At 33.0% G+C, this 24973-nt stretch overlaps 3 protein-coding genes across 3 annotated transcripts; all 3 read right to left on the bottom strand.

The window, feature by feature from the left end:
- Positions 1 to 441: 441 nt before the first annotated feature.
- Positions 442 to 5839, bottom strand: LOC117922765 (DNA-directed RNA polymerase III subunit RPC7-like). Its single transcript, XM_034840982.1, has 9 exons — positions 5660 to 5839; positions 5372 to 5470; positions 3830 to 3950; positions 2914 to 3039; positions 2770 to 2823; positions 1597 to 1643; positions 1316 to 1432; positions 809 to 863; positions 442 to 717 (listed from the first exon to the last, which is right to left on the bottom strand). Exons 2-9 carry the CDS (start codon positions 5468 to 5470, stop codon positions 701 to 703), a joined length of 636 nt encoding a protein of 211 aa, XP_034696873.1. The 5' UTR covers positions 5660 to 5839; the 3' UTR covers positions 442 to 700.
- Positions 5840 to 12854: 7015 nt separating this feature from the next.
- LOC117921526 (pentatricopeptide repeat-containing protein At1g51965, mitochondrial-like) lies at positions 12855 to 17139 on the bottom strand. The gene is given in 3 exon segments (XM_034839427.1): positions 12855 to 14715; positions 16236 to 16282; positions 16285 to 17139. Coding segments are annotated over 3 exon segments (2028 nt in total). The 5' UTR covers positions 17060 to 17139; the 3' UTR covers positions 12855 to 13509.
- A 2104-nt stretch (positions 17140 to 19243) lies between these two features.
- Positions 19244 to 24594, bottom strand: LOC117921432 (mitochondrial-processing peptidase subunit alpha-like). The gene is given in 15 exon segments (XM_034839279.1): positions 19244 to 19540; positions 19626 to 19738; positions 19899 to 19948; positions 20058 to 20128; positions 20243 to 20315; positions 21041 to 21138; positions 21325 to 21360; positions 21363 to 21390; positions 21564 to 21644; positions 21737 to 21904; positions 22062 to 22229; positions 22646 to 22806; positions 22809 to 22941; positions 23094 to 23336; positions 24474 to 24594. Coding segments are annotated over 15 exon segments (1515 nt in total). The 5' UTR covers positions 24513 to 24594; the 3' UTR covers positions 19244 to 19487.
- Between the last annotated feature and the right edge of the window lie 379 nt (positions 24595 to 24973).

The raw sequence follows: 24973 nt of genomic DNA, 5'->3' as shown, positions 1-24973 counted from the left end.
TGAGCCATCTGATTGAATGACTCATATTATATATTAATTAAAAATTAAAATATGGCTCGGTCTCATTTCAAATGAGTTGAATAGTATGCAAACTAAGACGAATTTGAAAATGGTTTGTTTATTATTATATTTGTAATAAGTTTAGGAAAATTCTAAGGCTGCCAAATCAATACCTACCAAATTTACAATCTTGACCTTTGAAAGTGTATACTAAAATTTAGACAAGCTGGGAAGCGCCCACCCCCCCTACCTCCCCAGTAATCAAGAGTACCCCGCACCCCTTAGTTTATTTATTTATTTTTTATTTTTTTTATTTTTGTTTTTTATAACCGTGGAAGTCCGGGCCAGTTTACGCGCACCTCGAATAATCCCATGGGGCCCTAAAGTTAACGATCGGGTAAATCTCCAACGGCCCTAAGGTTATAAAAAAAAACAATCAAATTACACATGAGATGTATTGTGATTGGTCCTGTTTTTTAAGAGATATAAAATGCAAACAAGACAGCCAAATGCAAAAGACTAAATATACATCTGTCATATCTTTCTGTTAATTCAAAGCCATAAAGAAGCCAGCCCAAGGACACAAGTAAAAGCCAGAAACCTAATCAACTCAATCAAAAGGAGAAGAAATGCCTTCCTTTGTGCAAAACTGCCCACAGATTTCAGAGCAAAACCAAGTAAACATACTGGTATTCGGCAACTAATATGTAGCTTCATCTGCAATGTTTGCCCAAGTATTAGCATCTACCTTCAGTTTGAGAATCCCAGATGCAAATAACAAGTGCCAGTAAAGAGAAAGTGCATGTACCGTCATTGTCGTCTTCCATGTTGAAATCATCTTCATCATCATCAAAATCAATGTTCTGCAAGATTGTTCCAAGGGAATAAGATACAATTATTTGTTTTACAGATATGTTATATCTTCCATATTTCTGTGTAGGGAACTGGGGAATGGTTCTTTTTTTGTATTGTAAGAAACTCTAGACATAGCAACATTAATTTCCATTCTTCAAATTTGAGGGTGACCTTTGCCATATAGAAATGGAAAGAGAGCAACAATAATGATTATTTGCATTGTTTCTTAGGTGATCTTTTCTATGGAAAATTCCATTAAAAGAAAAAGAAATGAATAGCAACAAAAATAACAACCCGAGTTAGAAGGATTTTTTTGGAAGTTCAGATCCAAACATGCATTTGAACATATTCTAGCACCAGACAGATGTTCCATTGAACCATGAAAACAACAAATGCAAGCATTAATATGTAACACTTTGTGAAGTGTGAAAACATCAGAGATAAAGTTTTCTATGAGAACCTGATTATAATCACCATCATCACTGAATTCCTCTTCTGCAGCTTCTTCTCCTCCTTCATCATCTTCATCCTCATTTTCACCTTCTTTCTTTTCCTTTCCACCTTTCTCATCTTGGCCCTAGACATTTGAAGATCCATCACCAATATAGAAATCACAAGGAAATGACTGAGCCAAAGAGAACCAAACCTAGAAAAATGATAATCAACCAAGTACCAATAACAGTAAATTTGTAATTTAAAATATAGAGTTCACAGCCAACCGCCAAACAAAGAATTATTTACCTCAAGCTTCTTTTCAAGCTTTTCAAAGAGCTCTAACTTCTGCATGTCTGTTGCACAAACAAATTAATCAGTTTGATCTAATATCATTGAAATTAACCAGTTGATTCTATCAGAAGTAAAGATGTCATATAATTTCATCGTTAGGAGAGGAGTCTCAAAATCATACAATGATTTAGAAGAATTGATGCCCTCGCAAGTTCAAGTTAAAGAAAGTGAGGGTACACAGAACTGGGTCATTTATTTCCCTTGAAAGTAAGATGATGCAGAACTATTGCTTTATCTCATTAAATTACTATAACTAATCAAAATCAGAAAAAAAATCCTTGAAATTACCACAAGCAACAAGGTCAATCTAACTAGGAGGTGTATCTACTCACATTTATGCTAAGCATTCATTGGAATGAAGCATTGTTTTCCCATTCACTGATCAAAACCAAAACGTGTACAATGTTTAAGAAAATCCCCCCAAAGTCCATGAACCCATAGAATTGTATCTGATGAGTATGAGTAGAGCACCAAGTGATAAAACTGTGACATGATTAGATTACTCAGCTTTTGCATTGAGTTTTGTTACAAAGAATATATACATATATGCTTGGCACATATAGATGCATCCACGTGACAGGTAAGCGTATTCAGTTGCAAAGCATAAATAAACTTAGGTTGATTGTATAATGAATATCCCCTACATAATAAAGTTCAGATGTATTAGAAAAAGGGAAAGCTGAGGAGAGTTTACCATGATGCCGATATGAAAGAGATTAGTCTAAGAGAAGGGAATAACTGAAAAACTGTATCATAAAAGCCCCGGTCTCAAAGGAGTAAATTTACAATTTAAATTCTAATATTGAACAAAGGAGTTTAATTCTAGTTACTAGCCTGCATGCATAACTTAGATAACATAACATGTGAAATGTGACTAAGATACCATCTATTCCATTTATCAATCATGCACACTGGTGATAACACAAGAAACCCAACGTAAACAAATCAAATGAACCTAGTTTCAAAGAAACCATCAATTCTCCACTCTATGGGAGAAAATAAACACACATGGGGTGATGACACAGAGTTAAATGAAGAAAAGAAAATGTTTAGAATCAGAAAGTTAAAAACCTAAAATACAGAAGTAAGCAAAGAAATTGAAATCAAGATATTCTATTCTCATCAGACCTGACTCTGGATTCCACCGCACTTTTCTTTTATTATGTGTTGCCCCCTTCATACCTGGAAGCTCAATGTGTAAAGAACAGTCTTTAAACTCGGTATATAAATTCCTAATAAAAAAAAATCTTATAAGTTGTTCAGCTTGCAAACCTTGGAGCAGTTCTAAAGGAAAATTATCAGAAGTGAGCCTTAGAATCTGCTCTAGAGGATCCCGTTTTAATGTTGTCCTCAGCTTGACCCTATCAGAGAATCTTTCAATGTCTGTGCTTTGGCTTTCTGACATCAAAATGTAAAGTAGATAGGGTCACCATCTTGTACTCAAACAGAACTGGGAAACCAAACATCTTATAACAAAAAAAGCAGTAAGTCGGAGTGCATTAAAACAGAGTGGCATAAAAGAAAACAACAAAATATGTAAGATCTAAGTAAAAAATTGAACATGATAAATATCTATGTGGCATAATATTAAAAGTTTTTTGAACTCATGGATATATAAAAATACAAGGATGGATTTCTAGTTGAGAGCATAACATGAACATAAATTGGAAATAATAATAACAACAATAATAATAAACTTGGTACAAGTATAATGCTAGAATCCTTGAGGCTTGGCTAAAGCGGCAAGGGATTTGGGTGGGATCTGGGAGATTCTGGGTTTGAGTTCCAATAGAAATAAAGAAAAGAAAAGACTTACTATTCAGAAAAAGAAAAAGAAAAAAATAGTATAACGCCATGAGAAATCAATTACTTCAAGAGAACTTTAGAATCGTTCTCACTTCTGATCAGAAATCAATTACTAATTGTTCATGTACCTCTAGAGGAAACAAAACAACAAAGTGACAATGAAATACTAGCATTTGTCCTGTCAAAAAAAGGGGGGAAAAGAAGAAAAGAAATAGAAGGCAAATTACCAGCTGTCTCAAGTATTTAGGTAAAAGATGTGAACCATTTCCAACCAATCACAAGCCTTATCCCCAATTCAAGTGAGGAATTTGATCTATTTTCTATTAATGCCTTACAAAAGAAATAGAAACGGAAACCATAATTTAAACTATGAAATACTTACTCCTTGGGACTATATCTTCAAGATAATAAGGAGAGGATTTCCAATAATTTTGCAACCTTGCATTCCGAATGACTAGGTTCTTCTCCTCAGGCACGCTGCTGACATCAGGCAATTCAATATCCTGAAACATCACAGAGCATTCTTTCACATAGAAATTATAAAACAATATACTCTGCACCTCCATGCTGCATCACATGACATAATTGAAAAGTGATGTATTAAATCGGAGTTTGTTGTTAAAGACCATGGACTCTTATCTCTATTGATTGATTGCTAAACCATGTAGAAAAGAAATATGCTTAACTCCACCGTTCTTAACTTTATCATCCCTTTTGTTAAAAGGGTGTACAATTTTTTTTTTTCTATTTCCCTTTCCTTTTCCTTCTTTTACTTTCCTTTCTCTCCTTGCTAGGGCTGTAACTTGTACACTCCTTTTGTACATAATACATATTTTACTTATTAAAAGAACAAAATAATAATACAATTATACAACAACTATGGAGAGAAAGACAAAAAGTACGACAGAATAATCTTCCTCAAGCTAGGCATATGAGCCCAACCATCCAACAAATTATATGCATAACAGCATCCATGAACAACAATAAATAGGCATTCTCCGAACCTCATTATAGCTGCTTTGGATTGTTGTGCATGCCCTATTCTGAAACACACCCTATTAATCTCATTCTACCACATATATGGAGGATGATTAAGAGTACGTTTGACAGTGATTTTATAAAGCGTTTCTAACCTCTCTAATACTTGAAAGATAAAATTTTCCAAGTGTTAGAAATGCCAAAAATACTTACTAAAATCACTGCCAAAAGCATTCTAAGAGTCTATTCGACAGTGATTTTAAAAAGAGCTTTGAGACTAAAAAGTGATTTTGAAAAAAAATTAAGTGTTTGGCAAAATTTAAGAAACACTTTCAAAAATCTGAAAAATCACTTGTAGTATTTTTTTAGAGAAACATTTGATAGGTGATTCTCCTAATAACACTTTTAGAGAAAATACTTTCACTAAAAACACTTTAAAACACTACCAAATGCACTCTAAGTTGTATTTAAAACTTGGAAAAAAAAAAAGGAATGTTAAACTAGATCTTTAAAGTTAGTATGGGCAACAGTGATCAAGCACTAAGATCAAAGGACCCGAATGAATTATTCATCGATGAGGTCAGAGCTATTAATGCACAATTAGGTTTTGGGTAGAATGAGGGAAAGACAAAGGGTAATACTTCCTCTCTCAGTCATCTTGGAGCAAGTTCCTCTCCTTTTCTTCATTCTCTAATCTCCAGCACCGTTCAGGTTAAGTAGAACTCATGACAACGAATTTCTTACACATTTGGATTACTAACTCTGAGTTCAGATTTCAATGACATTTTCAATTTCACATTTCAAATCCTAAGAAGCCATTTATCGAACATAAAGCCTACAACTTCTACACCGGTAGAAAAAAACCTCAGCGTGGCTTGCTTATACATTCTCAACCGCAATTCAGTACAAATAAGCAGTTTGTTTAAAAATGAGTGAAATTACTCACCGGAAAAAGTACAAAGGGCTCTTGCTTAGCGATGCCAAAGCCTCCTACACCTCCACGTCCATATCCACCACGTCCTCGTCCGCGCCCTCTAAAAGCCATCTGTCAACGAAATTTCGAACAAAAAGTAATCAGCAAGAGGAAACTGTGATTCAAATCCAACCATTATGCTCGGTGTAGTGGCTGAGGAAGTCAGGGAAAAAAGGAGGAAATCTTTTCTGTTTTAACACTAAAAACGCATATAAAGATTAAAAGAGGTCTCCTTGTAAGATACACTAAAATCAAACCAACCAGTTTTAGAGTAGTCCTCCGTTTGGTTGCCGAGAAAGTGTAGACAAGAAAAAAAAAGGAAAAATAAAGAAAGACGTCTCAAGCAGGAATTCAGGGGTCGTGTTTCCTCTCTTCTCCGTCCACCTGCGTCAAAACGCAACGTTTAGGTTTCTCCGCTGCCAGCACTCTGCTTTGAACGCAGATGTTCGGATTCTCCGTTTTGGATAATAGTATATAAAACTGACTCTCGTCGAAACGCAGCGTTTTGACAAGTCTATTATTTTTTTTAGTATTTATTTAAATCAAAATTTTCTCTAATTTTGGGGAAGTTGCCCTTACTTGAAGGGTCCATTTGTCTTTAACAGACCCTAATGAGATTCTTTTACAGGCCACTTTGTAGAACCCATATTTGACATGATGTAGAGAAGAACAATGGAAAGAACTTCAAACTCTTCAAAAATCACAACCATGTTGTGGGTATTGGTAACCCAATTGGACATCATATATGAGAAAAGGAAGCTAAAGATTTGCAACATGAGGCTTGTGAAAATTTTCACCCAAAGTGAGTTTCGCAATGTTTTTATTTTTAAGTAGTTTTAATGATTCTATTAAATTTTTAAAAGCGTTTTTAAAATTTTATCAAATATTGAAATTTTCTTTTAAAATATTTTTATCTTAAAATGCTTTTTAAAAGCATTATCAAACGGAATCTTAAAGACTAATTTTTGGTCAACCAAATCCCATTTCGCTTCAATATTATTAAACCAAATAATACAAGATCATTATAAGTCAATTCTATATTGTAATGCTAAATGAACAAAGTTTTTTGGCTATAGATAATTAGCAAAATTTGATTTATTTCAATAAAGAATTTTAGAATCCATTGGGTAATGATTTTAAGAAGCTTTTTTTAACCTAAAAAGTATTTTGAGGAAAAAAAAAATCTTAAAGTGTATTTGAAAGTGTTTCTATTTGAAATGTTTTTAGTGAATTTTTTTTTTAGAAAAAGTGTTTTTAGAAGAATTATAATAAAGTGTTACCCATAAGACATTATAAGTGATTTTTTAAAATTTAAAAAGTGTTTAACAAATTTTACCAAATACCTAAAAAAATTTTAAAAACACTTTAAATTAAAAACTTTTTCTAAAATCATTATAAAATAAACTTTTAATTCAAAGTTTACATCAACTGATATAGTACATTGGATCAGACAACTTAAAAGTCTTATTCTCGATATTAGTTTCTAAGATATCACTCCATTGATCACCAATATTTTCAATTATTCTGTATCCACTATTCTCTAACTTTTTTCTTTCATTTGACTTGTACACAACTGTTGTAATGCTTTGTAGAGAAACTACAGACTACATCAATCTATATAGGCTCCAACACATATACTGTTGCTTCTGTGGTATGTAACAGTACTTCAGCTAAGTAAGAGGATCAGGAATAAATAAATCAAGAATCATTTTGGTAGCAATTCTAAAAAACACTTTTAACCTTTCTACCATTGTCAAGTACTATAAGAGCTGGAAACACATTCTAAAATTAATGCCAAACAAACTCTAAGACTATATCATATATTAAATCATTGATTAATCTCAAATGATAAGTTGTTAGGTAATGGATCAACAACATATGTCACTGACAACACATGTGAACATATATGAACATATATCAAGTTGAATTTATGCTAAGCATCGGCATCCTCTTCCACAAATTCATTCAAACAAGAACTAAAAGGTGACAGATCTTTCTTTTGATCAAAAAGTTTTCAACTCCAACTAACTAATATTGATCCAACATAATATAGAAAAGCACACTAGACAATATTTTCTATAATGATAAGGCCTTTTATGCCTTAAAATAGCTGTGGGTGCCTTGAAATTCCTGTGGGTGGACATGGCCATGGGGCTGAAAGGTTTGTGGTCTAGAGCATAGGATTCTCTTCAAAGAGAAACAGACAACCGACACAAGTTACATGGTTAAAACAAAAGATTAATTAGTTCATGGGTCTGGACCTTACTAATTGTCGCCTGGAATATGGGTATCCCATATCCTTCTGTATCTTCATTCCATACGCTATGGAAATTGAACTGTAGATAAACATGGATTGCTGGCCTTATCTATGTATATATTTATAGAAAATGTCAATGATATGCATTCATCGAACCCCAATTCCACAGATTTCAGTATCTCTTTTGGGGAAATCCATCATTTAAATGAATAAAGCCATTATGTTTAGTGGAATGATTAACCAGTTGTTTTCACTTTTCAAAGACATGTGTCATTGCATTCGTCAGTCATATAATTTCCATAAGAAAGAGTCGATCTTTCATTTTCTGGACATGATTTCAATGAGGAATGAATAGAAAACAAGCAACAATACATCATATATTATGATCCAGTACAAGAAAAAAATATTTTGTTCTAAGTATAATAGTCTATCCCAAGTGTTACTGTGAATCAAAGAAATAGCTACAATGAGAAAGAAAGGGACGAAAGGTCAAAAAGGCTTCCCATTTCTTGCAGCATGGGGAATTTTTTATGAATGCCTTATTGGACCATATGTTTGTCATGTTATTATCATGGTGGAATAGTCCTTAGCTGTCAGTTGTATTGGCTTTAACCTACAATATCCAATGGGTGCCCAATAAAGATTAGCTTATAGGCACAGAGATATTGATGTAATACCAAGTTCTCGATATTGGTATCTTTACTTTTTGACCACAGGGGTGTGGCTGTGATCACCTAATAGATATGTAGTCCATATGTAAATTCAATCCTCTGATCTATATGACCTTTTTCTTGGCTCATCCAATGAGGGTCTCATCAAGATTTGCTTATAACCACACAAATGTTAGTGGGTAGATGATAGTTTTGGTATTGATATCTTGCAGTACTGTTTCTTCTTAGCCTAGACCCCTCTGCTAAAGAAAATGGAAGAAAATGATCCATACAAATGGGTGGATGTTTAATGGATATCTACTCTTGAAGAGAGTGGTATGTGTTGGGAAGCGGCAATGCAACATTTTAAGCTCGATGATAGGTTACTCAAATGACGACTTTTAGAACAAACCCGCCATGTGTATTATCGAATGTATCAAAGGTTTGACCTATACTTATTAGACACTAAAACTCGATTCAATAATATGCAAGCCTCAATAGATATACAAGCGACGATATAACATAACTTACTCATTCCATTTTCATGAATTTTATCGGGTAATGTCCAAATTCTATCAATTGTTACAAAAATATTTAATTGCATAATGTCATTGACTTAGGCCTTTGAGCAAGTTGTGACGATATTCTAAAATTAATACACTGCAGCTATGATTTATACAAGCATGGTTTATGCGGTTAGAGGAATTATTAATACATTGCAGGCCTCGGTGGCTGCTTCATCTATAATGTCATAGCAAAAGAAAATGAGATTCAATCCTTGAATCACATATTTGAGAAATCGTAATATTTTTTTATAGGAAAATCAATCATTTTAAGGGGTCATTCTTGCTTATAAGTTTAATAGAATGGTTAAAAGGATTTGATTGATTTAAAAAAATACTAAGTAAAATAATTTTCTTATATATATAATTAAAATTTTATGATTTTTCAAATTATTTAAATTATACATAAAATAGTTAAAATAAATAAAATGAGTTTAAAATAACATATAAAAATAATTTATTAACTTTATATTTATGTTTTTTTTTCTAACTTCTACTTTTACCTTTTTATTTTTTTTTTTCTTACATTTTTTTATTAAAATTTTTAGAACCGAACATAGTCTTTGTAAATCTTATTTTTGTAAATCTTATTTATTTGTTATATATAGAAAATAACTTCCAGCAGAATCAATTTGCATTTGCTAATAATGATTTTAGATGGACATGAAAGAGACCTCTCAACATACATATACAACGCATAAAGTTATTATCACATGATCATTTCATGATTTAAAAAAAAAAAAAAAAGAATTTGATCTGAACATATAATAATTGCATAAGACAACCAAAAATTCTTATGCAATTCTCCTCACTTATGAGCTACATTGGCTTTTTCTACCCTATCCTTTGAGTATCCCATAAAGATTGGCTTGTAAATAGTTGGATAGTGATTCTTTGGCCACTTAGGTGTGGGTATCTTGCAACCTTATCGTATAAAAATGATCCATAAATACAAGACATGATCTCACAAGAGCAATGAATTAAGTTTTGATTATCTCATCTAAGGAATGGAGGTCATCTCATTTGAAAACCAATTAGTGTTTAATGAAGGAGAATAAGTCAAATCTTTTATGACATTTGACATCATACTTCTAAGAGCTATTATTTGGATAACCCATGAAAAAACCCAACATGATACTCTCTGTGACTCGAACCCTATAATTTTTTACTTTGATATCAATTATTAGATCAAGTTTTGACCATCTTATATAAAAATCAATTGGTATTTAATAAAACTTTCCCTTGTTTCTTTTAGTGACCGTAGAACCTTCTTCACATGCTATAAGAAAAGATAAACCCATCAACAGTTCCAACATCTTCATCATAAAAGAATCTAAAAAAATTCATACATTGCTTGAGAATCTCTACCATCTCCATCATCCAAGCTCACTAGCAAAGCATAGATGTCTCATGCTACCACCATCATGAGTGCATATGGTAGGAGCTATTGGGAGGTGTTTAAAATTATTAATTGGAACATTTTTATTTTTTTTTGTTAAAAAAAAATATTATATAAAACATTTCTTAAGTTTATTATAATTTTTTACAGAATAAGAAAAGTTAATAAAAATATCTCTAAAAAAAATTTAGATCACGAGAAAAAACTTTGAAAAAGAAAAAAGACTCTTATAAAATAAATGAAAATAATCACATATAATTAAAAAATATTTTTTAAAATAATCTATTTTCTATTTTTAAATCTTTTTAAAAACGTTTGATGTGATTTTCCACCTTTTCCTTTTCTAAAACACATGTTTGGCACAGTTTCTGTTCCTTTTTCCTTTCTTGGGTGGGGTGGGGTGGGGTGTGGCCATTATCTTGTGGATTGATTTATTTGATATAGTTGTTTTATATAACCATATTCATCATGCTTTAGTAGTTTATTTCATTTGCGGCAAATGCTTTCAGTGAGTCATATGAAAGAGACCACCAGTACAAATATGTTATTAGATAAATTTTTCTCTTGGGTTTTCCTGGCAACCAAACATAACATTTGGAAATGAAGGACCACAAACTGTTTATTTTGTGATTTAGATAATTGTCTACAGTCACATGTTGCGTGGATGAGTGCATCCACTCAAATCTTAATCATGTTACGAGAGTCTGTAAGGCATGAATTATGAGAAATATGAAAAAAGACACTCATATGAGATTATGTTAGATTGTGAAACTTAAATAAGTTTTGTTATGTTTTGTTCAAAGTGTCGATTTCAAGTTGTCCAATCATCTCACGGGTCGAATCATGTTAAAAATCTTGGTGTTTTTTTTTTTTTAATTTTTAATTTTTAATTTTTTGCTTATGTGTGCACGAATTTTGATTAACATATTAGAGGTTAAAAAGTAAGATCGTAAATCCAAGATTTTCCATCAAGCAAGCCCACCAACTACCATCATAATCACAAAAAATTTTGGCCTATTTGAAATTACATACCAACCAATAACGTTTTATCACTATTTTTGTTTCAACTTTAAGTATTAATGCAATCAATAAGAAATGAAGACTATGTTTGGTAACTCTTTTTAGAAATATATGTATATTTTTCTTATTGAGAACAAAATAATATGAAAACATGTTTGGATATCAATTATTCTAAAACATGTTTTTTAAAGAATTATTATGAAAATATGGTGTATTATGAAAATATATTTAATTATTTTCACTTGTTTTATGAGAATCATTTTCAAATATAGTTGTTCAAATATGGAAAATCATTGAAAATAAAGTAATATAAAAGAAAAATTATTCCTAATAAAACACACTAATAGGTTCACGTATATTAAACGGATTTTTATTCTAAAAAATATTAAACTGTTTTTAAAAACAATGATAGGATCTGATGCACCTCTAAAGATGATCATTGTAGAGAGACTCTAAAGTGTTATATACCTTCCTATTATTAAGAGTAGTAAATAAAGAAAAAACGATATGAGAATTGATTGATCATCCTAATTTTGGGATATGTTAAATAAAGTATTGAAAATATGAAATGTATTTGAAAATCATTGATTGAATACTTCTATTTTGTTTATTATAAAAAAATCTATTTGAAAACTTAAAATGTTTTCGATTTGTTTTCTATATTTTCAAATATTTCTTAAAAATAACTCATATTTATAATATTTTATTTTCAATTATTAATTCTTAATACTTGTACAATTATTTTCTAAAATAGTTTTACAAAATAACTTAGAACAATTAAAATATATATATATATTCAAAAAATATCTTGTTTTCAAAAACAACCACTTCAAAAATAATTTTTTATTTTTAAAAACAAAACCAGCCTCTTGATCACTTAGAACTTGGACTAATTATAACATTATAGGGTTAAATAGTGAGCTCTTTTCCCCTCAAGAAAAATGTGAGGTTACTCATGAATGGGTAAATATTTGTAACTAAATAAAACTTTTCAAAAAGGGTTTGATGTGATTCTCCACTTCTGTTTCTCCCTTTGAATCTCCTTTCTAGAAAAAGATATCCATCATTTCCTTCTGTCACAGTTTGCAGCAATTAACACATAGTTGCCACGGTTTCTGTTCCTTTTTCTTATCCGATGTTTCCTTTTTCCTTTCTTGGGTGGTGTTTGGCCATTGTTTTGTGGATTGATTTATTTGATAAGGTTGTTTTAACCACATTCATCATGCATTAGTATTTTATTTCATTTGCTGCAAATGCTTTCAGTGAGTCATATGAAAGAGACCACTAGTATAAATAACAATTTGATATATTTTTTTCTTGGGTTTTCCAGGCAACCAAACATAACATAATAATAAAATATATATATATATATATATATATATATTCCATATTTTAACTTGATATAAAAAATGGAAATCATCTCCAGCAGTCTTTCAAAACCCAAGTTGAAAAAATTTCCCAAACAGAAGAATTATTCCAACAACACAACATCAATTCCAATTCTTCATGTAAATCAAGCAAGGCCTAGGGTTGTAAATGAAGACCAAAATTTGAACACTCCATTAGCATTTTTTTTTCTTTTATTTCATAAAAAGAAGCAAAAAATATAGGCACATCTTGAAATAGATAAGGGGTAGCACTTACAGAATCTTCCGCTTTAACAACAATTTGCTGATTCACCCATGTTCTCAAATGCATCCTGCAGCTACTAAGGCAACGGATCTTAATCAGCATGAAATCCAACCAAAATACAGAGGCAACAATAAATCATATCCTCCAGCCTTCATCATGCAGCAAATAAGCAAAATTCCCCAGTATTTCCATTATGCAGCACAGCACAAGGTGTAGATGCCACATATTATCGATAAGTATCTGAATAATGCCAACCAGTTATAACTTATGTGAGGGTAGTTGCCCTACAAGAAGACAACCAAACTTCTTTAGGATGTAATACCTTTCTACGGATAATGAGCCCATTGGACATCAGCCCACAAAAAGGACTGAAAAAAATCAGTTCATATCATACAACATTTGTTTCTTGCCCTTTCAGAGATGGCCAGAGAAGTTAGGCATTTAAGCATAATTGCATATAGGTCTTCTACTCTTGCCCTTTCTAATTGTGATTTACCAAATTGATTCTGGAGTCTGGATCAATTGGTAGCAAACCCAACTGCGAAAAATTGGATACAACCTTTTGCCAGCAGTATAAAAGATTGCTGGCATCACCTTAAAGGGCTAACAACCCAACCTGTGATTGGATTCTTCCTGCGAACTCTTACTTTCCGGTGTGAACCACTTTGTAAACGTTCAAGAACTGCATAAGTGATAGAATCTGGAGTTAACCCCTGTTGTTTTAGTTTTGCATATAGATCCACTGCTTCAGCAGTTCTCCCAGACCTCTCGAGACAATCGAGTAAAATATTGTAAGTTACAATGTTAGGGGAACAACCTTCAGCAAGCATCTCATCAAACAACCTGCAAGCCATCTCAACTTTATCTGTCTTGCCAAAGCACTCAATGAGTGTGCTATATGTGACAACATCTGGACTCAATCCCTCCTCTCGCATCTCCTTGAACCTCATGTGAGCTTCATCAATATCACCATTTTTCCCAAGGCAATTAATCAAAGAATTAAAAGAGATAATATCAGGTTTACAACTGCTATTCTCAAGTTCTTCGAAAATTTTTACAGCCTCTTCAACTCTTCCAGCCCTTCCAAAGCTGGAGATCAGAATATTGTAGGAAAATATGTCTGGTGAGGGTCCATCCTGTTTCATCTTTTCATATAGATCATGAAGATCTGATATTTTTTTTAACTTGCCAAGAGCTGACAAAACTGTGTTATACATGACAGTATCAGTACTTATTCTCTTCTCATGGATCTTACTCAGCAAGTCCAAGGCTTCTGTTGTTTTACCTGCATCACATAGACTCTCCAACATGGACATGTAAGCATCCCGATCTCCCTCATCATGGAAGCTCCACATATTGCAAAACAGCCGGTGAGCCTCACTTGCATGACCCAATTTGCTCAAAGTCCTCACAAGATAGGCGTATATTGACTTATTCATGAATTTGTTGGATACTTCCACAACCTCATCTAGTCTTCCAAGTTGCCCTTCTGCAACTAAAACATTTAGTATCACACTGAATGTAAATCCATTGGGCCGACAATTGTTCTCCACCATTTTAGAGAAGAGGAAAATTGTCTTATCAACCATCCGGTTATTAGCAAGTGCCTGGATCATTGTGTTATAAGCAATTAAATTAGGAGCGTAGCCCTTTTCTGTCATTTCCTGAAAGAGTGTCAGCGATTCATCAGCTTTCCCAATCTTTCCAGTCATTCTGATCATGATAGTGTATGTATATTCATCAGGCTCACAATGTTTTCTTTTCATGTCTTTAAAAACCATGTAGACCTGGTCAACCTGTCAAAATGCTGCACATCAGATTATCAGGATCCAAGAAACTGATGTTAATAAAAAATAAAATAAAAAGTAACTAGCTCAAGCTGGCAATTCCATAAATCAATTTTAAAGTTCAAATGTATTTTACTTTTTAGACACAAATTCATCATTTGTTCATTGATGTTCTACGTTTTACTATCTTTTTGCGGCATGCTTATGCCTATAATGTGTTGCTCTGCTGTTAACAGTACCATAATTCTTTAAGACAACAGTTCATAGAGTGTGAATGACTCAATTAGAGCCTTCAGTTTTATCTCTTTAAAGAAGAACCTTTTAAAACTTTATGAATTTCTATAGGCGACTTCTCTAATTCTTACTTCTCCAGAAATAATCTTATCATTATCCAATGTCACTGTTAAACAATTCAGCAGTTCTGCAATTTGCAAACACACAAGCAACAAGTTCCAAGTTAGCTGTTAAGTTCCACAAGGAAGATGTTTTTTTTTATATAGGCAAACAAAAAAATATTAAAAAGTGCCAACAGAACCAGTGCATGAGTTCCGTGAGGGAGACATGTATAACTCCTAGCACAAATGTGACATTTTCTCAGCATCACAAAAATAATTAAGAGATACTGGTTCTCACCACATGTCAATACACTCTAATTTATATTTGATTTGAGTTCACCTTATTGTTTTATAAATATGTCCCATGTAATAATCTGACTTTCATTGAACTTATTTCCCTAGAGCATAATATCATTCATAAAAAATTTAGCCCAACAATTGTTATATACAAGAACTAATTCTTCAATTTGCAACAAAGTTAGGGCCTCCTTGGTTGCAAAAGATGGAACCCGTCCATAAATGTTTTCATTTCCAAAAAGGAAAGAATAAGTATGCTGGTTTTTTCAATCATTAAAGTGTTGCCATTTTCTAAAATGCCCAAAAAATATTTCAATGCTTTCTTAAAACAATCCATTCTCAAAATAGTTTCAAAACAATTCAGACAACATGTTTCCAGACATGATCTGTACATCATTTCCATTTTTTTCTATTTTCTGAAACAGAAAAATCTAAGTTCCAATACTAAACACACCCTTAGCTCTTGAAGGACTAAAACTAAACAAGGCCCCCCAAAAAAACCCACTCCCCACAAACTTTCCGGGCAAAGATAACAAGTAATCCCATGTGAACTATTTGAAAACTTCTCTTGGTTCATCACAAATTTCAGGAACATACTGCAATCTTACACCACCATTTCACAGACCAAAACAAAACGAAGTTTGGGATTGTTTGCTACTTTCAACAAGAAAACCGCTACCGGTAGTTCACCCAACTGCTAAAATCTATTCAAATTCCAAATTCCATTACTCCTGCATTACACATCTCTATTGACACACCCACTTCTACATTACACCCAATTTGACAAACGCCCAAGCTCCAAACTGGTTGGTCAAGTACTGAAAAGCACATCATACACATACCCATTCAAAACCTTAATAAAACTGAAAAAGAAATGAGAAGAGAAACGATTCAGACCTTGTTATCCTTGGCGAGGGCATCCAAAAGCATATTATAGGCGAAATATCCAATTTATAACCGCGGCGCCGCAATTCGACATAAACTTCAAAAGCCTTGTTCGAATTGTTCGATCTCAAGTGCGCCTGAAGAAGGCATTTATAGGTGTAACAATTCATTTGCAAGTCCCACTTTTTCACCAAATCAAAACACCTCTCAACATCAGCGCCTCCACCAAAAATACCAATCAAGATATTGATGGTGGAGATGCTGCCACGCACACCGCAGCGTTCCATGTCGTCAAGGATCGCACGGATGAGATCAAGGCGTTCGGAATCGCGGAGGGCTGAGGGTTTGGAGAGGATGACGAGGAGGCGATTGTAGGTGAAGGAATTGTGCTGGAATTTAGGGATATTGGAGGAGCAAAATCGAAAGAATTCGAGGGAGAGGTGGGGGTGGTTTAGGCATTTGAGGATTTCGGAGGCTTCAGAAGGGGTTATGGTTAGGTTTAGGGTTTGGAGGTATTCCGAAAGGTCGGGGAAAGGGTCGGAGGAAGAGTGGAGGAGTTTGGTGACTTTGCAGATGAGGTCGCGTCGAGGGAGGGGGTAGCCTCGGACGTCAGTGGGGAGGATGCCGGTGGCTTCGACTCGGACGGCAACGGAACGACGGTCCGAGGTTTCTCTCACGACCCTGCCGCTGTATTTGGTTCCGAAATGGCGAGTGTTGAGCAGCCGGAATTTGGGCGCTTCAAAGACGACATGACCTCTGTGTTTGGTTGCGAACAGGCGGGTGGAGAAGAGGCGGCCGCCGTGTGCAGTGGCGAGGCGGCGGTGGTGATGGTGCATGGTCAGGGAGGTTGTAGCCTGCGACCTGGGCGTGGGATGAGTGAGGGACGTTGAGCTTTTAAAAAACTAAAACGACGTCGTTTGGCAGAGACTCTCGGACTCATGCTTCACTTGTGGGCCTGACCCAGATGATATGCTAACGTTGATTTTTGCTCTCCCACGATTACCACTTCTCATTTATGAATCAAAATAGCGGAGACCTTTGAAATATAACATGAATTTTTGTTTTTTTTTTTCTAATAAATAAATATTTCTAATTTAATACATTAAAAAAAATAATTTCTCATGTTTCATTTCATTGTGAAAAAAAAAAAACAAATATAATTAAAATTACTTAAAAATTTAAGATCCGTATAGTTATCTTAAATTTGTTTTTCAAAATTGTTTTTAAATTAAAAAAAATAGTGTTCGAATATTTTATAAAAATAAGGATGTTTAGGAAGTTGTTTTGAAAATAATTTTTAAAAATGAAAAATAAAAACTTTTTTTGGATAAATTATTTTTAAAAATATTTCTTTTGTTTGGTACAAACATTATAAATTCAATTTATATAATATAAATTAAATTTAATTCAAGTTTTATTAAAGTTGAAGATAGTTTTTAAATTACAAATAAATTTAAAAAATAAATAGTTTTTAATAAAATATGAATAATATTATTATAATAAAATCATGTACTATAATTTTATTAAAAAAATAGTATTTTAGTATGGGTTAGAAATATAAGGATATTAACATCTTAATAATTTAAAATAATAATTTTTAATAATATTTTATTTAAAATGAATAATAAATAAAGTTTAACATGTAAATGAGTAAACTTTTTCATTTTATATATGCATTTGGTATTAAATTATGAAAATAATATTGTAAATGTTTTTATTTAACCTACAATTAATTAGATCAATTTTTTGAATTCAAATTTTTTTTGAAAATTAAAAAATTTATTAAAGAATTTAAATTATTAACTATATCTTAATTTATAATTTATTTATCCAAATTCAAAAAAAGTATAGTTCTATATTGGAGAAACAATAAAATCATAACTAATAATATATAAGTATTAATTTATTATTTTTTAATGATTAGATGTATTTTTTTGTTAAAACCATTAATAAATTCAATACGACTTGATTTTATAAATAGAGAATTTATAAAAATATAATTATGTATAAAAATAATAATAGTCATTATGAACTAATTTTTATCAGTAAATTTTTTGTATTAGTGAGTTTATTATTTGAGTTTCAAATTATTTTTTAAAAAAACACTAAACTTGTTATTGAATTCAACACATTAAAGACTTGTTTAATTTGAAGCTTATTTTTGTAATAAAAAAAATAATGATTGTAAATAGAAGAGAAACAATAAAATTATTTTAGAGCAATTTTTGTCCATAAATTTCAAGTACTAAATATATCATTATTTGAGTTTTAAGTTTTTTTAAAAAATTACCAAACTTGTTAATGAATTAAACACATTAAGCCTTATTTAATTTGAAATTCATTTTCCTAGTGAAAAAATTTAGCAAATAATGATTCTATGTAAAGGAAATAAAAATAAAAACAATGAAATTGTTCTAAACCAATTTTTGTCCATAACTTTATGATATTAATTCATTCACTATTTGAGTTTTAAATTTCTTTTAAAAATGATTAGATTTGTTAATAAATCCAACACTTAAGTTTAATTTGAAGTGCATTTGCCAAGTGAAAAGAAAATGAAAAATAATGATTTGAGAAATAATAAAGTCATCGACCAATTTTGTCTATAAATTTTTAGTCCTGAGTAGTTCACTATTTGAGTTTTAAGTTATTTTTAAAAATTACTAAACTCATTAATAAATCCAATATATTAAGTCTTATTTAATTTAAAATTTATTTATCTAATAAAAAAATTTAATAAATTTTACATACCAAGTAAAGTTTGATTTAAAATTTATTTGTTTAATGAAATTTGTTTTGTTTTTGAATCCGGTATTAAGAATTTTTCAATATAATTTTTTATTTTTAAATACAAAAAACTATTTTTAAATCACAATCAAACAAACTTTTATGCATTTTTAAATTATTTCAATTTTTTTTCTTCTATTTTTTCTCTCTATTTTCTTTTCCTCACACTTTTCCTCAAGTTTTCTGAAAGCCAAACATAACATTAAATTATTTATAAATAATTTAACCAGATGGAGGACACAATCCCAGTTCGTATGTTTTATTTCTGACTTTCATCGGGAAAAAAAAAAATTGTCAGCAAAATTTCCCATGACTGAATCACGGAAATGAATTCTTTATCCATAATTCCTGGAGTGACCTCCGGCACATGAGAACGAAAATTCCCAGAAAAAAACCATTGAAGGAGATCGTTAATGTGGAGAGGGCTCTATGCAGGCATATCTCCGATGATTAAGACCGGACAAACTTCAACGTTTCTCACTTTGCGTGGAACTTGCGGTTGACTGATTCATAGCTGGGAACATGGATAACTGCAACAAAAGAGGGGAGAGATTTCTCAAGATTCAATTCCGGTGAAATCATAGAAGGGTTCATTGGTGGAAAGAGGGAGATTACCGTCGCCATATGATGCCATTGTAAGAGGTGAAGAAATGATCCTCTGGGCAATGGTGGTGATATCCTTCAAAGTGATTTCCTCTACTGCCTTCAAGAAATGCTCCAAAGGCTTCCTGAGAAAATAACATGACACACTTCTGCTATAAACACAAGGGCTTTGATTCATCCCATGAGGGTGCTTTTTGGTTTAGAATCAAGTATTTCTTTCTGGTGTTTCTGTTTTCCACTACCATTAATTTACTTTGGTTTCAGATGGCATCCTGAAAGAATTACCTCTCTCCATATGTCAATATCTGTCTCCCTATATCTTCCGATGCAATCATCTACAACAAACAAGTGTAAGCCATACCAAAAGAAAACTCAGCAAAGACCAAACCCAAAGGGGGGGTGTGCAGGTTGGGGTGGTGGGGAAAGAGAGAGAGAGAAGCGTACTCTTGATTCCAGGTTCATCAGAACGGCAGATTTAGTTGCCTCTTTAGCACGAGTAAGCTGTACCTGGTCAACTGTCAGCGCAGAGAAAAGAAAAAACATATGATAGAATTAATACCTGCAGTTACTGCAGGGATACAATTAGCTCAAGAAAAAACCAAACCATATGAGAGAGATAAGCAATGAACCTTGTCCAGGTGAAGCAATTGAAAGTAGCTCTCCTGCAGCAATATCAACTGCTTTTGCCACAAAATCAGAGCCCTAATTCCATAAGGTGCGAAAGCTCAAGCTTAGAGGGTTGTGACAGTAGAAAAAATATATATGAATCTAATCAAAATTAAGTCCATCATACCTCCATCAAATATTAAAATTATTTCTAAAGAAGCACAAAAATTCCAGAACATAAGGAAGCAAATATGCAATTTCAGAAGATAAAGATGATTGATTAAATTATCCCATGAGATGGTGGAGGTAAGAAGTGATGATCTATCAGGACTAAATGCTTATGTGTGGTTCAACTCTGAAATGCATAGGAGAGAAACACGTAAACCATTAACAAGAACAAATGGTAGAAAGACTTGAGGACAATGCACCCGTTATGTACTTCCAGTGCACTTTGCTGAGGTGTTTTTTGTTCCTATATACATATATTGTGAGTTTATCAAAAAAACTTTACACAAGAAAAGTAATAAGAATCATATGCAATGAAGACATTAAAAAGGGGGGGAAATATAAACCTAAGCAGGATAAGAAAAGTAACAGGGGGGAAATATAAACCTAAGTGGGATAAGAAAATAAAAACCTAAATGGGGAAAAAAAATCAAATAGGTGAAGCACAGGTTCACTACGACTATGAGATACTACAGCTGCTCTATATGCCAACCACAAACAAATCACCATTCAACACACAACCTAAATGGACAGTAGAACAACAAAACGTAAGCCAAGTTGATCAAGGTAATTTAAGGCTTTAGGGGGTGCCTTACAGTGCTAGCATAAATGCCAAAAATTCCAGTATTGTTGAAGATATTGTTGAATGCAGAGAAAGATTGAAGCTGTTGATACTCATTCAAGACACGAAGATCTGTGTTCAAAATGGGTGAAACAAACGAGTTAAACTTAGCAGAAATTTAGAAATATATACTCAGTCAACATTAATGCAACAACACAGGAAATCCAAGCAGCTATAAAGTCCAACAATAATAAATAACCATAACCCAAATGATCAAGGTAAGCTACAAGAAAACCAGTAGCCATATGTAAAACTTACATAGTCGTGAGTGCATTCCTTTTCCAGGGCCCCCGCAGAGAATGAGCCACCTCCTCCCATAAGCATCTGCGGGACTATCACATTTCTTAATGCAAAAAAGGAAAACATGGTGGATGAATGAAAAGAGGGAATATGAATATATATATATATATATATATATATATAGAGAGAGAGAGAGAGAGAGAGAGAGAGAGAGAGATAGCAGAATCTCTTTAAGAAGAAAAGATCAAATGCAGCACCTGAAGAACAGTCAAAGTGATAGCTTCTTTCTCATTATGCCAACCACCAGGCACTTCAAATGCAAGAGCGAGATGGGTGATCTGTACTCAAAACGAATTAAACAGATGAGAAACAAAATCAACAGATCAATCAGACATGAAACCACTAGAAGTGAACAATTAGAGATACACACCCCTGAATCAGCCTGACAACGATAATCCCCTCCAACATAAACAGATTTTGGCTCTTCTGGACGGGGCACACTGGGAAGATCAGAAACAAGTGGCTCTGCAATGGACAAAAACTCTTCATGTTCAACTCCAGAAGCCGCAAGGACCATCCTAGGAGCAGTGTAATTCTCCTGAAATAAAGACAGAAAAAGGAATTCAGAGAACACACGCAAAAAGAGGAAACCAAAAGGAAAATGAAAACAAAGAAACATGAAATGAAAGACTGAGAGGATTGAGCAAAAAAAAATAATTCTGTATGCAGTATTTATAAGTTTTTCTTTGTCTTACCGCAACAAATTCCTCCAAAATGGTGCTATTCAATCTGTTTATAGCAGATTCAGGAGCCAATAGAGGATTTGCCAGGGCACCAGAATAACCAGCAGAGTGAATTGCCTCCAAAAGCAATCCTTGAGGATTGTTGGAAAGTTCTCCAAGCTCTGCTTTCACCTTTTGAAGCTGTACAAACATATAGTTTACCATATACATTTGGAATACTGACACAAAGTGGGAAGAAGAAACTGGAACCAAAAATATTATGAGCAATGGACCCAAAAAAACAGTCCATATCTGTAAAATATGTGAACCTCACAATGTGAAGCACAGGTTTCAATCAAGTGTCCAATAGGTCAAATGCCAATTGGCAACAGTGGGAAACTTTAACATGTCAGAAAAACAGTAAGATTTTTTTCCCCGTAATAGATAAGAAATAAAAGTAGAATGCAGATGAAAGAGAAACAGATCAAAAAATGGCCTAAGTGGAAAATAAATAAATAAATCAAGAAAAAATAACCATCAGGTTCCTTATAAAAGGATAAAAGTACATCTTTTACTTTAATGTAAAGATGGTAAATTTGAGAATTCAAGAGATTTACCTGTTCATTGACTTCCCAATCCAAGAACACAGGGTTCCTCACACAGTCAACAAGCAATTCGACCATTTCAGGGACATAAGTCTTTAGAGCATCAAAAGTGTACCCCATCTGTTCCCGAGAGGCCGAGGCTGTCACATTACCTCCAATTGCCTCCACTTCCTCACAACACGCAAATGACTTCGGTTGGTAGTGCTCTTAAACGCCATCCGTTCCAGCAAGTGGGTGGCCCCAAATGACAGTGGTGTCTCATAGATTGACCCACAATCAACATATAACCCTATAGAGGCTGCAGGATTCTGATTAACCAACCAACTATAACTGGATTAAAACAAGGGACAAAGAATAATAGTAGAGATAAGGATAATAATAGCACAAGTTAGAAATGCCAAATGACTTAATAAGAATGACAAAGTTTAGAAGGGTTGTGACATTGAAGACATACAGGATTAGGTGATGTCTCTGATGCTATTTTGACGCCATTAGAGAGAGTTGTTATCTTGGTCTTGCTTGGTTCAACATAATCAGGTAGTGGAGGTGGGAGGGAAACACCTGCAAGTGGAAGATTCAAAGGAGAAAGAGAAGAAGACTTTTCCCCTGTTAGCCAGCTGAACAAACTCGGAGAAGAAGATGATCTCGCAGTAACTGCACTTGAACTTGCAAATCTGGCTGCTCTCCAATTTCCTCCACGGCCCTATTCATGGAATTTCAGAATGGAAGGTATCAATTCTCTATTTTTCAGACTTAGCACAGAGAGTACAAACAATAAATAAATAAATTAATGTTCGACTAATGACTCCTGTTTATACCGCTACATAAAATGATATATGGAACAATCATGGATGCAAATGTAGTTAATAAAAATATTTTCAACAGACCACACATCATTGAAACAAAACATTCTGTTTCTCTGTGGAGTGGGGAGGGGCGGGGAAACAAAAACAATATTCGACTTCAAAATGGTGTATGAGGTACTCCCAAACATAAATTAATGCTCTGTTTGCATGCTGGGGAGCTGTTCCAAGAGGAATGAAAACACAGAAAGAGAACAATTAAATGAATCATAACTAATACAAGGAAACATTACCAGCATTACAAAGTAATCCAAATTATAAAATATGACAAAAAAAAACACACCCAAGTTGTTAGCATGAGCTCCCTATCAATTTCGTTTTCAAACAGGTTAGAATCCAGACCCACCCCGGAAAAGGAAAAATAAATCAATATATCAATCATCCAAGTAGGCATCGGAAAATTATCCAACAAAGCTACTACCAATAACACATCTAATTCACATTTTGGAGAAAATGATTGCCGATTCAAGGCTCTCTATTGGTTTGCAAACAAAACAAAAAAGAAATAGAAGACGCCATTTTTTAAAAATTTTGATTCCATTTTTAAAAATCGCGACCCTGAAACCTCCACAGAGTTGACCCTAACACAGCTCTTTGCCTCACCTCACCATTCTTCATTTCTCGGAATCCAAGAGAAAACAAAACATAAAGTCCACAAAACTTAACCATTTTCTTTCCCAACGCTCACGGTAATAAACAGAGATCAAAAGATCGACGATTAAATAGAAATGCATCAATCCGACCAGAAAATCAAGCACAGAAGTTCATACAAGATCAAATCAGTAAAAAAAATGAACAAATAACTCCGTCCCGTTTGATCTCTGAGAAAATGTAAGAAAATAAAATCACATCAACTGCATTGATCTTTTCATTTCTCATAACATCCAAAGTTTTTCATTTTGTTCTCTTTATTTTCTCAGCAAGCAAACAGAAACACGAGGTGATCAGGGTTTCTGATGAACAAAGTTGCCACTAACCTTGAGAGCCCTGAGTCGTGAAGCTGCGGTTCTGTACATGGTTGAGTCAGTCGCAGCGAAACCCTAGAAAGTTTTGGTATTGAAGAAGGTAAAATGTTCTGCCTCCTCTGTCTGGGATCTTCTCCAGTGAAAATGCCTTCATAAACTTCCGGCTTTCACTGTGATTTTGCCACGTCGGAATCTAAAAAAGTGGACCCCAAACTTTTCACTTGATTTACCACGTCAGATCTTTGAAGAGTGGACCCCAGTCACTCGATCGGAGAATCGGAGATGAGCGTCGGAGAACTAAAGAAAGGGGGAATTGGAAAATGTTTTAAAATAAAATATTTATAAAAAACAAAATCACAAAATATTTAAAAATAAATTTTACATATAATATTTTATTTTTAATTATTCTTCATATTTCTCTTATTATTATTATTTTCAAAAATAGAAAAATCGTCCCCCTATTTCTAGAATAATTAAAAAATAAGCCCTAAAAACTTCATTTTCAAATAATA

Source organism: Vitis riparia, chromosome 9 (genome assembly GCF_004353265.1).
Source record: "Vitis riparia cultivar Riparia Gloire de Montpellier isolate 1030 chromosome 9, EGFV_Vit.rip_1.0, whole genome shotgun sequence".
NCBI classification, from domain to species: Eukaryota; Viridiplantae; Streptophyta; class Magnoliopsida; order Vitales; family Vitaceae; genus Vitis; species Vitis riparia.
The sequence above is the reverse complement of the archived record's forward strand: the minus strand, read 5'-3'. Positions and strand labels throughout refer to the sequence as shown.

Excerpts from the sequence above, each read along its gene's own strand:
- LOC117922765 (XM_034840982.1), bottom strand. The coding sequence starts at position 5,470 with ATGGCTTTTAGAGGGCGCGGACGAGGACGTGGTGGATATGGACGTGGA. Across the intron at positions 1,433-1,596 it reads AGCTTGAAAAGAAGCTTGAG|GGCCAAGATGAGAAAGGTGG; the intron begins GTAAATAATTCT and ends TCAAATGTCTAG. Across the intron at positions 864-1,315 it reads ATGATGGTGATTATAATCAG|AACATTGATTTTGATGATGA; the intron begins GTTCTCATAGAA and ends ACAATCTTGCAG.